This window comes from Lolium perenne, chromosome 1, assembly GCF_019359855.2.
Source record: "Lolium perenne isolate Kyuss_39 chromosome 1, Kyuss_2.0, whole genome shotgun sequence".
In the NCBI taxonomy this organism is placed as follows: Eukaryota; Viridiplantae; Streptophyta; class Magnoliopsida; order Poales; family Poaceae; genus Lolium; species Lolium perenne.
In genome coordinates, this window is record NC_067244.2 from 254,582,212 (window position 1) to 254,596,786 (window position 14,575).

At 48.3% G+C, this 14,575-nt stretch overlaps 1 protein-coding gene across 1 annotated transcript; it reads right to left on the reverse strand.

Moving 5' to 3' along the window:
- Nucleotides 1-8,485: 8,485 nt before the first annotated feature.
- On the reverse strand, nucleotides 8,486-10,505 carry LOC127327681 (3-ketoacyl-CoA synthase 4). The gene has a single exon (XM_051354464.2). The coding sequence runs from the start codon at nucleotides 10,220-10,222 to the stop codon at nucleotides 8,660-8,662; it is 1,563 nt and encodes a 520-aa protein (XP_051210424.1). The 5' UTR covers nucleotides 10,223-10,505; the 3' UTR covers nucleotides 8,486-8,659.
- Nucleotides 10,506-14,575: the final 4,070 nt, after the last annotated feature.

The following is a 14,575-nucleotide window of genomic DNA, read 5'->3' on the forward strand; positions in this document are numbered from 1 at the left end:
TATGCGGTGCGCTGTTATATCCATCTAGATTGGGGTTCTTCATTTATAGATAGGTGCAGTGCTAAGATTTCCATGAAACTTCTTCTGCTACTTGCCTGCGTACTTGTATCATGCAGTTTGCGTCCGGATAGCCATTTCTTGCCGTTGCTTCCTCCATGTAACCTTTCCAGTGTCCGTTTTTTGCCGTTGCTTCCTTCATGTGACTTTTCCTTCAGCTGGAACCTTCTTTTATCTCTCAACAGGCATCCTGGTCACAGTGAAATGATTTGAGCAAAGAAAAGAAAAAACACCTCCTTTTATTTTCATTTGTTCTGCTCGAGTTTTTCTACATCAACGACCCACAAAACAGTTATTTCCCCACGGTCCTCTTAGTGCAGCATTCCCAACGTTAACCATAACTTGTGGAATGCATCGACATGAATGAGACGTCGTGAAATAAGGATTTATTGCACCTGATGGATGCCCGTGGATTTCTTGTTGCTGGATGAACTACTCCCTCCGTCCCACCAAGATTGTCTAAGATTTATCTACAATTTTCAGATGAAGGAGTGTTTTCTCAGGCTCCGGTCATCACATTTCCTCTTGGATAGCTGTTGGTAAACATTTATCATGATAAATGTGACCGAAAAGAAACCACACAATCTCGTCACAATATGGGTATGTGATTATTGCTTAATCACATGAATAACAAAAATTTCATCACGAGCCAATATTAACTTCTCCAAATGGTAAATTGTTTGTCAGCGAAGAAAAGGTCCAACACATAATCATTTATATGTTCTCGAACTTTAAAGAAACCTTACTAATAAATGCACATGCCCAAATTGGTGTTTTTCGTGGACACCGTGTGGTAACCGAGTGATTCATGCATGCAACCATGTAGGATTTCTTTTGGTTTAAGTCGAAGTAGACCCACCATTTTTTCTCCATACATGTGGGCGTCACCGTCTTATTATCCAATGGTCACGAAAGCTTCAAGATTCGTTCATGCACATTTTGCATCCACATCCTGGACATAGTACATCGTTCCACCTCTATAGCAACCAACATGTACACGGTCCACTTTGTCTGCCTTCCGTGACTTTCTCCTCCTTATCCTCTCATGTGCCACCGTCTCCTCTCCTACACCTCCTTCTCTCTTCCTCCGTTTGCTGGCCGCTGGCGTAACTGGGGAGGAACTCGCCAGGCATACTCGCTGGAGCAAACCTTCAAGCTTGCCTCCTTGCTGATCCGTAGCCACCCCCAGACATTTTGGTTCACATGATTCTTCTTAGATCTTCCTTTTAGTTCTTCCTCCGTCCATGGCCGCCATGCTCGAGCTCGACGATTGGACGAGCCTGCCTCGTCAAGTCCTCCGTACGACGCCGTGCAGATCCTCGTCGCCCCCGTCCAGCCAGATGATGGGCTCCGGATGCAAAATGGATTTTATTTTGGACTTATTTTTGTTTGGATTCGAATCCGGTTGGATGTGAGATGTTGTTGTGAAGTTTTGATTTTGTTTGGACTTCTATTTTTCGGATTCGAACACCCTTGGAGGCAAAGCCCGATTCATTGTAGAAACAGTGCATGTGCCATAAAAAAAATCTTTGTTTTTTCCTCTATATCTGGAACATTTTCTTGTAGAATCTGTAAGTGACCATTCGATATATTTACGAATGCAAATTTGTTCTGATTTCGAATATTTTGGTAGTACGTATGCCAGACACGGACAGAATTGAGCTTCTAATACTAGCATCTTGCATATATTCAGATAGAACAAAACGGTGACACGGCTAGAATTCTTCCCTAACGAGGGACGGCTTGATAGAAACAAATAATATTGAGGGTCTGTTTTGCAAAATAGTCTCACCAATCTTGAAACAAAACTGAGCTAGTGGAGAGCAATGATAAGCCCGTGATACCCACGTCCACGTGTATGTAGAGTGAGATTTTCGGAAGTAGACCCCACTAGTTGAATGGCCGAGTGTTGCTACGGTCTTTTTTATATATGAGTGATTCTTGAAATTATTTCAATGAGTGGTTCATACGTGTTTCAAACATAAAATGTACATAAATTTCCGCATATATAGAAAAGATATGCAAGCACTTTGAAAAAAAATGTTTGCAGCCATTACATTTTGAATTAAATGGTTGCATCACAACGTGATAAAATTTGCTTTCTCCAAAAGAAAAAGAAAAAAAAACTGAACTTTCCACTTTCTGCATGATCGAGTTGATGCTTTGGCTCATTGCGACATACAGAATCTAATGGATATTTGACTATTGTTGCCATTGCCAACACTATCAATAAACCTGAATCTAATGGAGACACTGTGTCCGAGACACATAATTCAACCCGTGCACCGAATATACATGAATGCATTTTTTTACAAAGGGAATATATAAATATCGCGAAGATACCAATTACACCCAGTCTCTGCAACAATGTAGTGCCCGAATAACCATACAGGTGCACACAACAACAAAAAATTAGAGAAGAAAAGTCCCGCTAAAGTGACCAATTTCTTGTAACAACGGACCAAACACCACCAAAACAACATCAGGACCCATCAACTCCAAAAGCGATGCCTCCAAGTAAAAACAGTGCACAAGGGCCATTATCGCCCTGGTCAATGACTATAGGTTTTCACCCCGGAGAAAGTCCGCACTCACAAAACAATGCATTCAACAAAATCAATACAAGAACGGATAATTCCTGAAATATCGATGAAGAGAGCTACCTTGCAATGAAGACAATTCTGAACATTTATGTGAAGCTTCGGGTGACCGTTCTCGGCATTGACATATCTGTGTGATAACAACAATGGCCGGTAGTAATAAACTTCAAACTCGAATGCCAATCAATATATTCTAGTGACTATGGTCCACCATATACTATGCAAAATTTACTCTTTCAGGTATCGTGGAATCCCTCAAACGAAGATGAGGAGGTTGGTTCTGCACTCTCTGCCAGTGTTCATGGTTTGTGTTTTCTCCTGTACATAAGAAATTATTAACAACCGAAGTATAGATCAAGAAGGCGTGGCAGATGATGGTGGACTGCAGAGTGCAAGCAGCTGCATATCAATCGGCACAACACACAACAATGCAGTCACCAGTCAGGGGCACCGCTAAAAGTGTTGTACACATGAAATTGAGAAGGTTGGAACAAATCATAAGAAGCTCCAAGAGGATCAAAGATTCACACTACGGTGTTAGTAGTTAAGGAAATGTACACATTAAACAGCATGGAAAAATACGGCCTCAACCATCAAAAGAGGAATCAACTTCAAATAAATGTGATAAATAGGGAATCAGTGGTGGGATTCAGGAAAAGAACGTTCTGCTCCTCTCATGTCACACCTCCAAGCGACCGAGAGAGCGAACCCTAGAACGCTGCCGCCCCCATTCTCCCTCCCCTCTCCCCTCTCCCCCTCCTCGTCTCCCCCAGCGGCGTTGCCGGCCGAAGGTCGTGGGCCGGTGAAGAGGGTGGCGAGGATTTGGCTCTTGGCTGTGGCCTCTGGTTCCCGGCATATGGCCAGATGGAGGAAGGTCACTGTGGGCTCACCGGGGGTGAGGATGTTGATCTGCGCCACCCTCCTCTTCTGATGCGCCTCTCTCCATGCCGACAACTCCAGTCGGCCCTTGGTAGCAGATCTAGAGAGATCTCCATCCCTGGCAGGTGAAACTCTAGCCCCCCCGCCAGATCTGGTGATTTTGCTGGGTGGATGGTGGTGGGGATTTTGGGACCGGGGGGATCCCTTGGCCGGTGGTGACCACGATGTCGTCGCCTTGTAGGATTCGTCGAGATCCCCTTTTCCCCCACCCACCCCTGCCCTGGGTGAAAATCCTATCCCCTGTTTGGGCAGTGGCGGCATCACGACGTCATTTCCCTTCTTGAAGGCACCGCTCGGGGCTACAACGGTGGCTTGAGAGCCTCTGTCTATTGGAGCTAGTTCTTGGTGATGCTTCATTTGCGGCGACGATACGGGTTTGGAGGTTGCTCGGCGAGCTCCGGCCCGGTGGTAGTTGTTGCTCCTTGTCTACCAGACCATAACTAGAAAATTTAACCTTCCAACACCACCATTGACCGTTGTAAGAAGATCTTGTCATCGAACAAAGGTTCGAAGATTACTTATTGTAAACGATACCTTCTCCATTGGCGTGGAGGTCGAAAGGAAGATTGGGTACCAAAACTCTTATTTAATATATTGAAAACTCCACTCATGGATCAGGTTCCCCACCCCATGGGGCCGGTGAGGCCAACCGGAGGATGGGGAACCGACTTATGGTGGAGGTTGTTTTCCTGATGGCCTGGAGAATGCGTCGGCTAGCTAGGTCTGCATAATCAGGAGGGAGGTAGTTTAAACTTCTTTTTTATATAAATATGGGGAAATGCATTTGGCTCATAGGAGCATATGCTCTCATTATGTGAATCCATATTTCAAAGTGTCAAAAAATTCTAAACTAAATTTTTCCATGTACATCTAGACATTTTATGTTGGTGCACAAGTTTTCAAAAAAAAAAAAACTTTTTATGTGGCTCCTGTAAAAAAGACAAATTTTGATGCTGTAACATGACTACATACAAGATATTTTTTTTGTCTTTTTTGTACACATCACACAAAATGTTATTTTTCCACGAAAATTTGTGAACGAACATAGAATGTCCCGATGTATACCAACAATTTTATGTCAGATTTTTTGACATTTTTAAAATTGTTTTTTATTATTTTCTATAATAGGTGCATATGCACGCGTGTGCCAAAACGCCACCTCCATAAATGTGCCACTTTTAACTTCTGATGAAAATGGTTTTCTCACTGAAACGTACATTAGGCGAATCATATACACCAACCAGGTCGGCGGTTACCTGTCGCCGCACACCCCTTCTTTTGTGTTATCGGCCGGCCCATAGTCCGTGACTTTTTTCTGGTTTATTTTGGTTTCTAGGTTCTGATTGGGGTTTTTTTTTTGCTTTTTTTGGAAATGTTCGAATTTCACGGTTGCTCAAATTTAGAAATTTGTCCTGAAATTCGTTCAAAATTAAAAATTTAATCATATTTGAAATTCGTCCAGATTTTAAATTTGCTCAAATTATGGAAAATAACTTTTTTGAAAAAAAAGTTTTAATTCTAGAAATGTGTATATTTTGAAAATTGTTCAAAATTTGAATTTATTCAGATTTTTTAAATGTTCAAATTTGGAAAAAAATCCAATTTTTTTATTTGTGAAATAATATTTAAATTTCTAAAAATGAAAAAAATAACTTAAAAGAAACAACAAAAAAACAGAGAAAAGAAGAGAAAACGTACATGATCTGATGGGCCGTGGCCCATCAAACTGCTACCGTTTTTTTCGATAAAGGGAATATATTAATATCAAAAGATACCAATTACACCCAGCCTCTGCAATAACGCACCACCCTAATGGCACAACGGATGCACACAGCCAAAAAAAAAAACTAAGAAACAAATGTCCCGTTACAGTATCTCGGATCTAACAACAGCAATACATCCACCGCCAAGACAACACCTGAAATACAGACTCTCCAAAAGCGACGCCTCCAAGAAGGGAACAATGCTCTAACACCGTTGTCGCCCGATCAAAGATCTTAGATTTTCATCCTGAAGATAGTCCCCACTCTCAAAACAATGCCTTCAACAAGATCATTGCTAGGCACAACTAGTTAAGGCCAGACCTTGGGTTTTCACCCTGAAAAGTATGACTCTGAACTTCACCCGTGTTGTCGCCCCCACTTTCATACTGCTGCTGTGAAGCCCGGAACACCAAGCAAGTCCCTCAACAGCGCGGAGACTTGAACCTCCCTTAGCTAGTCCTCCCCTCCAGCCTTCATGAAATTCTCTTCTTCCGACTTTCATCATGGTTCCATAGTCACTTGATGTCAAGACAGAAAAAGAGCTTCACGCCGCTCCCTCCATAACCAATCGATCGGAATAAAAGCATGGGTGCGCACGACCGAATACCACCGAACCAACAAACTCCAGGCAAAAGCACTGTTACATTCGCCGGCGGAGCCTTCCGGAACTCAACACTCCGGCCAGATCACGAGTCCAGGCCTCCGGTAGGTCCTCCTCTTCATGTAAGAGAGGCCCTAGGACCGCCGCCTTTATTCAGGTCGGACCCCCACGTCGGCGACCACCCTGGGCTGGCCACTCCAACCCTCCACCGGCAACGCCACCGCCGGCTACCAAGATCCTCCATCTCGCCGCCAGAACGCGGTGATAGATCAATAGATCCACCACCACCAACCACAGGCCGATCCTCTCCGGCGAAGAAGAGCGTCACCTCCACCGTCGTACCCAAGGCTACTTCCCCGGGCGTCCTCGTACCGCGGGAGAAGCCCAAGATCATCGCCCCTCACCGGCAAGAGACGGAGGGAAAGGCGATGTCCGCCTCCACCAGCCACCACCGCTGGCATGACGCCGATGGGAGACGGGGAGGCCGCAGCCCGTAGCTGGATCGACCCCGGGAGGGCCGCCGCCGCCCCTCCATCCTCGTCCGACCGCCGCTGCCCCAGGAGGCGGAAGGGCTGCCTCCGCGTGAGAGACTCCTTGGCCGCCGTTCCCGACGCATTACGAGGAGAAGCCCCCGCCGCCGCCACGCCCCGAGATCTTTGCCCCGGCGGCGCTGCCGGCGGCGGTGGCGGGAGGGTTAGGAGGCGTGGGGGGGGGGGGGGGGGGGCGGTAGGTTAGGGTTGGGGGTTGGGCGTGCACGACTCCCAGGTTGGTTTTCACTGCTACCTTTTTTAGGGTGTGCTGCACACTGTTCCGGCCGACCAGGTCCCACCGTACATTGCGCCCAACGCCGCATCTTTGTATTGTACCCCCAATTTGGAGCCCATTGGATAACGTCAAGACAGCCCACCAAGTACTGGACTACCCGGGCTTGCCGTCTGCAGTACTCCGGTCAAAGGAGTCGACCTGTTCATTTTCTTATTCTCAAAAAAAAAAACAGTTCATTTTCTTTTGAGGTGAGCCCATCCTGTGTTGTTTTGAGGGTCAGTCAAAGGATTTGAATTGCCATGCCAAGCCTGACCAAGGGCCCTTTTGTTGTGGCTTTTTTTGGCTTTTTGGGTGTGGCAAAAGCCAAAAAAGAATAGGATCTTTATTTTTGGCTTCCAAAATCTAAAAACCAAAAAAAGCAAAAAAAAGCCACAACAAAAGGGCCCCAAGTCGTCTGTCAAATACCTTAAGAATAGTTCACTTGCCTACGAATATACAGCTCGGTACCATGCAGGTCACAGGGCCACCTTGGCAGTAGCTTGGCATGGTGCGGTTTTTGACCTGATACAGAGAACGTGATGCAGATTAGGATCTGAATCATCTGATTGATGCAGAAAGTTTGTCCCAGTGCGAGATGAGATGAGATGATTGTTCCACATGGATACAGGGTTAGTTGCAGTCTGATTGCAACTTTTTTCTTACACTTTCCAGATTCAGTTAAAAGGGAAGGAACCCGTCTATTTTGATGCAATGTTGAGCTACCTCATACAGAAAATCGGACCAACAGCTAACGTGCATAATAAAAGCAGAACACGGATGCCATTTTTAACTACAAAGGTATAATCTGATATTTCGTTTTGTATCATACAAAGTACAGTCTTTTACAAATTAAAGAACAAAGTACAGTAGACATCCGCATGTTCTGTTTACTGGAATGCTAGTTAATAGAGATGAATTGTATGGGCACTAAATCCCCTCCAGTCTACAGATGATGTTGCAGTCAAGAGTTCGGTTATCCGAAGCACTATTCATATGATATAAGTAGTCTACTAAATCAAAGAGCGTGGTAATAGCAAAGTTCTGAAGAAAGAATCAGAATCAACAAATTCATCAACACATGATGAAACTGATGTCGATGGTGGTCGTATGTTCTTCAGTTCTTGTTTAAGTTTCACAATTGGTAGCATCATCTTCTTAGTAGAATGCTAAAGGAAAGTACGAGCTCTACCAACTAATAAGCACACAAAACATGAGACGATTCGGGCTCTGATCAAGTGGGAACAGTTGAAGATGCCAGCATTGCCAGCTGATTTTCATACAGAAAGGATACGATGCAAAAAAAAAAAAAAAAACTCAGGAAAACAGTGCAATGTATAAATATCAAGGTCAGTACCATAGCAAATGAAGCAGAAGAAAAAATCGATGGAACATGACAAATGCATGCTCCATCGTTCAGTCGACAGAACCAAGACGGTATTTGTCATTAGCATGAATCCATTTTCCCTTGTAACAAAAATGAAAGATTGGCCCCTCCAATGGACCACTGTCTAGTGAATGATAAATCGGCAGCAATGGCTAAAAGAGACAAATGTACATACAACAACACCACAGGTTTGTTTATCCTTGACCTCATCAACAATCTCTGCTATTGTAAAACTTACCACAGGGGCAGGGCAGGGTGTGGACCCAGGCTCTCCCAAACAGGATGAACCACCAGATCCCTGAACCTGAAGTACTCAGGCCACCAAACAATCCAATGGTGAAGACGAGTACGGAGTGTTGCATACAGATCAGATCAGAGCAGGCTCGCAGCAAGCCTGGAGATTCCTGCAGTACACTAATTATGTCACTGGTAACCAACCATATATGGATTTGAATCGATCCATGCTGAATTTCTGTATCTGGAGCTCCGGTAATGGAGATGGATGTGGATGCTATTGCTGCGGCTGCTGCCTGTGGGCGGGGAAGCCGTCGACGAGCTCCACCGGGTAGCGGTGGATGCAGTCGTCCCATGGGGTGTTGGGCGACGGCTTGACGTTGCGCAGGGCGTGCCAGACGGCGCTGTTGCACTTGAACCCGCTGCCGAAGGCGATCTGCCAGATGCGGTCGCCGCGGCGGACGCGGCCCTTGGCCTCCATGTATGCGAGCTCGTACCAGATGGAGCTGCTGGAGGTGTTGCCGAACCGGTGCAGCGTCATCCGGGACGCCTCCACGTGCACCGGCTGCAGCTGCAGGTTCTTCTCCAGCTCGTCGATCACGGCGCGGCCGCCGGCGTGGATGCAGAAGTGCTCGAACGCGAGCTTGAAGTCCGGGATGTAGGGCTTCACCTTGGCGTTGAACAGCTTCTTGGAGACCAGAGTGGCGAAGAAGAGCAGCTGCTCGCTGAAGGGGAGCACGAGCGGGCCGAGCGTGGTGATGTTGGTCTTGAGCGCGCCGCCGGCGATGGCCATGAGGTCCTTGGAGAGGGACACGCCCGTCTTGCCCTCGTCGTCCTGCTCCTGGTACACGCAGTTGAAGGCCTTGTCGTCGGCGCCCTTGTGCGTGCGCACCACGTGCTGCAGGCTGTACTTGGAGCGGCGGCGGTCGGCGCCGCGGTTGGAGAGCAGCACCGCCGAGCAGCCGACGCGGAACAGGCAGTTGGGGATGAGCATCGACTTGCGGTTCCCGAAGTACCAGTTCTGCGTGATGTTCTCCGTGCTCACCACCACGGCGTAGGTGTTGCGGTGCACCTGCAGCATGTCCCGGGCCAGGTCGATGGCGATGACGCCAGCGCTGCAGCCCATCCCGCCGAGGTTGAAGCTGCGCACGTTGCCCCGGAGCTTGTACCTGTTGACGATCATGGCGGAGAGCGAGGGCGTCGGGTTGAAGAGGCTGCAGTTGACGACGAGGATGCCGACGTCCTTGGGCTTGACGCCGGTGGCGGCGAAGAGGTTGTCGAGGGCGCCGAACATGACGGACTCGGCCTCGGCGCGCGCGTTGGCCATGGTGGGCTCGGGCGGGATGGCGTGCATCCCTTCCGGGCAGTAGGTCTCCTCGCTGAGGCCGGAGCGCTCGAGGATCTTGCGCTGGAAGTCGAGCGCGTCGTCGGAGAAGCCGCAGAGCGCCGAGTGGCGGAGGAACTCGGCGAAGCCGACCTTGAGGTGGTCGGGCGCCTTGTAGCAGGCGAAGTCGACGAGGTAGACGGGGCGCGGGCGGGTGAGCGCGTACACGGTGGCGCCGAAGACGAGGACGGCGGAGAGGAGCAGCACGGAGACGAGGTTGTACTGGAGGTGCAGCCAGAGCTGGCGCAGGTCGTCGGGGTCGGTGCGGCCGGCCTCGAGGATGATGACGGCCATGAGCGGGAGCAGCAGCAGCGTGATGAGGTGGGTGATGAGGTAGTGGTAGCCCAGCTTCACGTACTTGAGGTTCACGCTCTGGAGGAAGTCCGGCAGCCGCCGGTGGCTCGGCGTCGGCGCCGGCGCCGCGGCCGCCGACGGTGGGGCGATGCCTCCGTTCATCGCTCCTCGGATCGGGGGCCTAGATCTGGACCTGGGGAGTCAAAGGTGGATGGCGCGCGGGGCGGCCGATGCGTGGACCTGCTGCTGGGGAGAGGCGTTAGTGATGTTTGACCAGGTTCGTGGGAAGGGAGAGATGGATGGCGGCGGCCGGCCGGCCGCGGTGGTGGTGCGGGAATGGGTAGTGCCGGCCGGTAGCGGGAGCGAATCCGGCGGCGGCGGAGGAGGAGACGGAGGCCGTTGGTGGCGAGAGGAGGAGGGGATAAATAATGGCCAGGTCGGGGGAGGAGACGCAGAGGCCGAGGAGGGTTTTTTGGCTCTGTTCTTCTGGGGAGAGATTTTGCAGAGGCGCCCCTACAAGATGTGGCAATGAGGCATCTCGATTACTTACCTTCGCTGACTTTTTCATTTCGAAAATAATTTAGAGTAACTTAGGCCGACCGTCTAATTGTTCAAAGTGTTGCTAATCTACTGTGAAAAGTTATCAGCCCCAAAATACGGAAAAACAGAATGAAGAAAAATATATCAAAAAATAGGTGAGCCAAACGGGATTGTGATAATCCACTTCACTTAATACACTTTTTTTTATGGGATTGTGATAATCCACTTGTTCACTTAATACACTACTCAAGTTTGTTGGAGTGTATTGGGAGGGACTGGCAAGAATTATAATTTAGGTGCAATTTAAAATTTCTCAATCCAATTCTTGCCAATTCCTCCCGTAATCTGTGAAATCGAACAAGGCCATAGTCTGGTAGTCCGAGACAAGTACGCCCTCCATTCATAATTACCTCGCGTTCTGAGTTTAGTAAAATTCAAATTTTGTGAAGTTTGACCAAGAATAAGAAAAAATATCAACATTAATGATATAAAGTGCATATAATTTAAGATATACTTTATAACGATTCTGATATACAATAGTTTTTACATTGTAGATATTGATATTTTTTTTCCTACATACTTTGTTAAACTTTACAAAGTTAGATTTCAACTAAACTTAGAAAGCGGGGTAATTCTGAACAAAGAAAGTACAAGCTAATCACTTATGGATTCGCTGATTTTTCTTCACTATGCATAGTCAAATAGGTCACAAAACTGTAGCTCCAAAGGCAATCCTCGTCACTTGTGATTTCTTTCACTGGGAATATAGTCAAACTGTAGTTCCAAAGGCAACCCTTGTCACGTATGTTTTCTCTCACTTGGCATGTAGTCAAAATGTAGGTAACAAAACTCGTTATTTTGCTAGAATAGAAACCGCTGCCCCCTCACCCGGCGCGCACACACACACACACACACACATAGTTTCTTTGTCTCTCCGTAGATGCAACGACGACACATCGATATATTGACTGATGTTAGAGTCATGGGTGAAGATCACTCGCACCCTATTCAGATTAAGATTGGATCATAGACTAGGGTGAGAAGTAAAGCGACATGCGAGACGTCGCTTTTTTACTAGAAAGGAACAATTGTAGAATATGTGGACTATTTGCATGAAGGAAATGCATTAGATTCTCAATCGGACAATGGATAGACGAAGACCAAGCATGGGAGGAAACAAGAGTTCATCAAAGTGTGGTAGAAAAGGATTGGAGGATCCGTGATCGCAGAGCGAGGCAGAGCAACAAAGGCTTGGTTGATGTTTATTTTGTACAAATATCCAACATAGCAGGCATGTGACAAGGTTAAGAGGAGAGGATAGAAAAGAGGCGAGGAACCTTGTTGGTAGTCTGTCCATGTTTGTCGTCATGTTATTGTTGCCAGTTGTAACCGAAAATTCAATTCGGCTCCGGGGTGCATATGCTTTCCCTACCAATAAACATACTTTTAATTGTCCAGGAAAAAACAAACAAATTTGTTTGCATGTACATCTCTCTAATCTACTATGTGTTTGTACATCTGTGAAAAAAATTTAGCATCAAATATTGTCTTTTTCACGCGGTCTAAACGGTAAATCGATTTTTCGTGGAAAGACCTTGTGGGCACGTAGAATGCGACGATGTACACGTGAGTTTTTCATTTATAAATTTTTAGCGTTTTAGTGTATACATCACGGATGCATTTCAAAATAAAGAAATAATATTGGTAGAGTGAAGAAACAATGAAAACAAGTGTTGAGAACATACCAGTTTTCGAAATCCAAGTTCTCGGTAGGATTTGATTGCAAAAGGTAGAAGGGGGGAGGACTGAGGAGAATCCGGAGGTAGAGTGCAAGGAAATCCCCACTGGCACCGGGTTCTGTGGACCCGCCTCTGGCCTCTGCCCAGCCTGGTCCCCTTGCGCACGAACCACCGCCGGCCGGTACGTTTGGGCACAAAGGAATGAAATCAATGAGTACAATCAAAACCAAATCGGGAGTCGTAGTAGCAGTAGAATTAAAGCAGCTGACTGATGGAGGCGTGGTGACGAGTGCTCATGTGGACGGACGTGCCTACCATTCTCCACGACGGCGACGGACCAAGAGCGCCGACCGCCGAGAGAACTCGTGGCCTTCTTCTGGCTATGTCACTCACGGTCGTCATTCACCCCGGCCGAGGTGGATTCGCCGGGGAACGCCACCGCGGACGGCGATCGCTCTCGATGCTTCACCGTGGAGTCCAGCTCGATCGGGTGAGAAGCGAAAGTCGGCAAATTCAGGCTCGCTCCGCAAGGCGATTCGGACCCGACCGGGCTGACGGCGACCGAGGCGAGCCACGCAAGGCGCGCCTCCCGTGACCGTGAGGCTGAGGCTGAGCTGCCCTCTTTCTTCCACGAGAGATTCCCGACCGACAAGATCGAGCTGATCGGTCGAGGACGAAGACGACGACAGCAGATTTGATTCCATGTCTACTGTTTGGCGCGGACGTGATCTCGCTACTGCTGATCCGTGGCATGAACCGTCACGAGTCACGAGTCACCAACTGGGCAGACCAGATGACTTTTGCGGCTAGATTAGCAGCGTGATTTGGTTTTACCGTCTCCGTTCTAAACAAAGCGACCCGTTTTGGTCACATTTAGTCTAGATATGTATCTAGGAGTACGTGCATGCGTTTTTAGCGTGTAAGTTTGTATATTTTTGAAGAAAAAAAAACTGCCTCAGTTAATTTAGGAATCTCCAACGGCCGTCCGAGCTACTTGAAACGCCAAAAAAGAATCTGAAATGGTCCGTTTGCGGTGGCCCGTAGACATTGCAGAGACAAATGTACGTAGACATTTGCCGAGGCGGTTTCGGCCGGTTAAAGGCCTAGTACTTGTCGATGATGATGGTGACCCGCGTCGTGGCTAGAAATTATCTACCGGTGATGGAGGTGGGAGAGCCCTGGAGAGGCAGACGGTGCCATGGTCTGCTGACTACTAAATGGCCTCGTCGAGACCAGCCCACTTCACGAGCTCATCCTACTGAAGAACTGGAACTCATCCTCCTCGGTGGGGAATGCGTACCCCGCCTACTCCCCCTCCTCCATCGTCAGCGCGACTGCCCTAGCTCCTACTCCTTCTCTGCCGACATCTTCTCCACTGCCTCCTGCTCGTAGACCTCGTAGTCGGTACCGTCATTGTTGAGGCCCTCCAGGTGGGCCTCGATGGACTGACGCCAAGCATCATGCTCGGCCTCAAACCATCGTGCTCACATCGACAAATCCACGGTGTAAAATGAGTCCCACAGTGGATCGAGCGAGAGAAAGGCCCAACGTTGGAGGATCTCTCGACAACGAGCCGCAACACTGGTGGGGATGGCCGGCACAGGCACGTGTGCCTGCATTAGATGCCACTTGTGGGGTAGGTGGACATCTGGCCACGATAGCGGCTGGCTGAGCTCAGCGTATCGCCGCGTGACCTCAACCTCTACATACACGCACCACTCGGAGCATGGCGTGGGAGGTGGTCGCAGTGGCCTGGCCGTCGGCGCAGGGAAGAAGCGGCGGCGGCCGCCACCGAAGGGGCACCCTACCTCGTGGTCATTGTAGTCAAGGCGGAACCACCAGTTTCCCTTCTCCATAGCAACATTGTAGAGGTTTTGCACTGGGGGTTTGTGAAAGTTTCTGGAGAGTGGACTGGACCATGAAAGTGGATAGGGCCTTAAGGGAATGACTGGTTAGCATTTAAGAAGGACAAGGAGGTTGGTGACCATGTGGATCCACATCGGTTTCTCACATCGGCCGCTGGTGGGCCATGAAGACCATGGGTGGGCATGTGCGAACGTTTAAGTAGTTCGATTCTCAGCTAGCACAAAGCAAACCCAAATTTATGATGTAAATGAGGGCCAAACGAACACATTCAATCACGTTGTTCATTTACGGTCACCGTTGGGTCTTGTCGTTAGGCTGGGCGGTCTACTTTAGATGGTATCTGTCCGTTAGCTGACCGCTCGTTAGAGAA

Excerpts from the sequence above, each read along its gene's own strand:
- LOC127327681 (XM_051354464.2), bottom strand. The coding sequence starts at position 10,222 with ATGAACGGAGGCATCGCCCCACCGTCGGCGGCCGCGGCGCCGGCGCCG.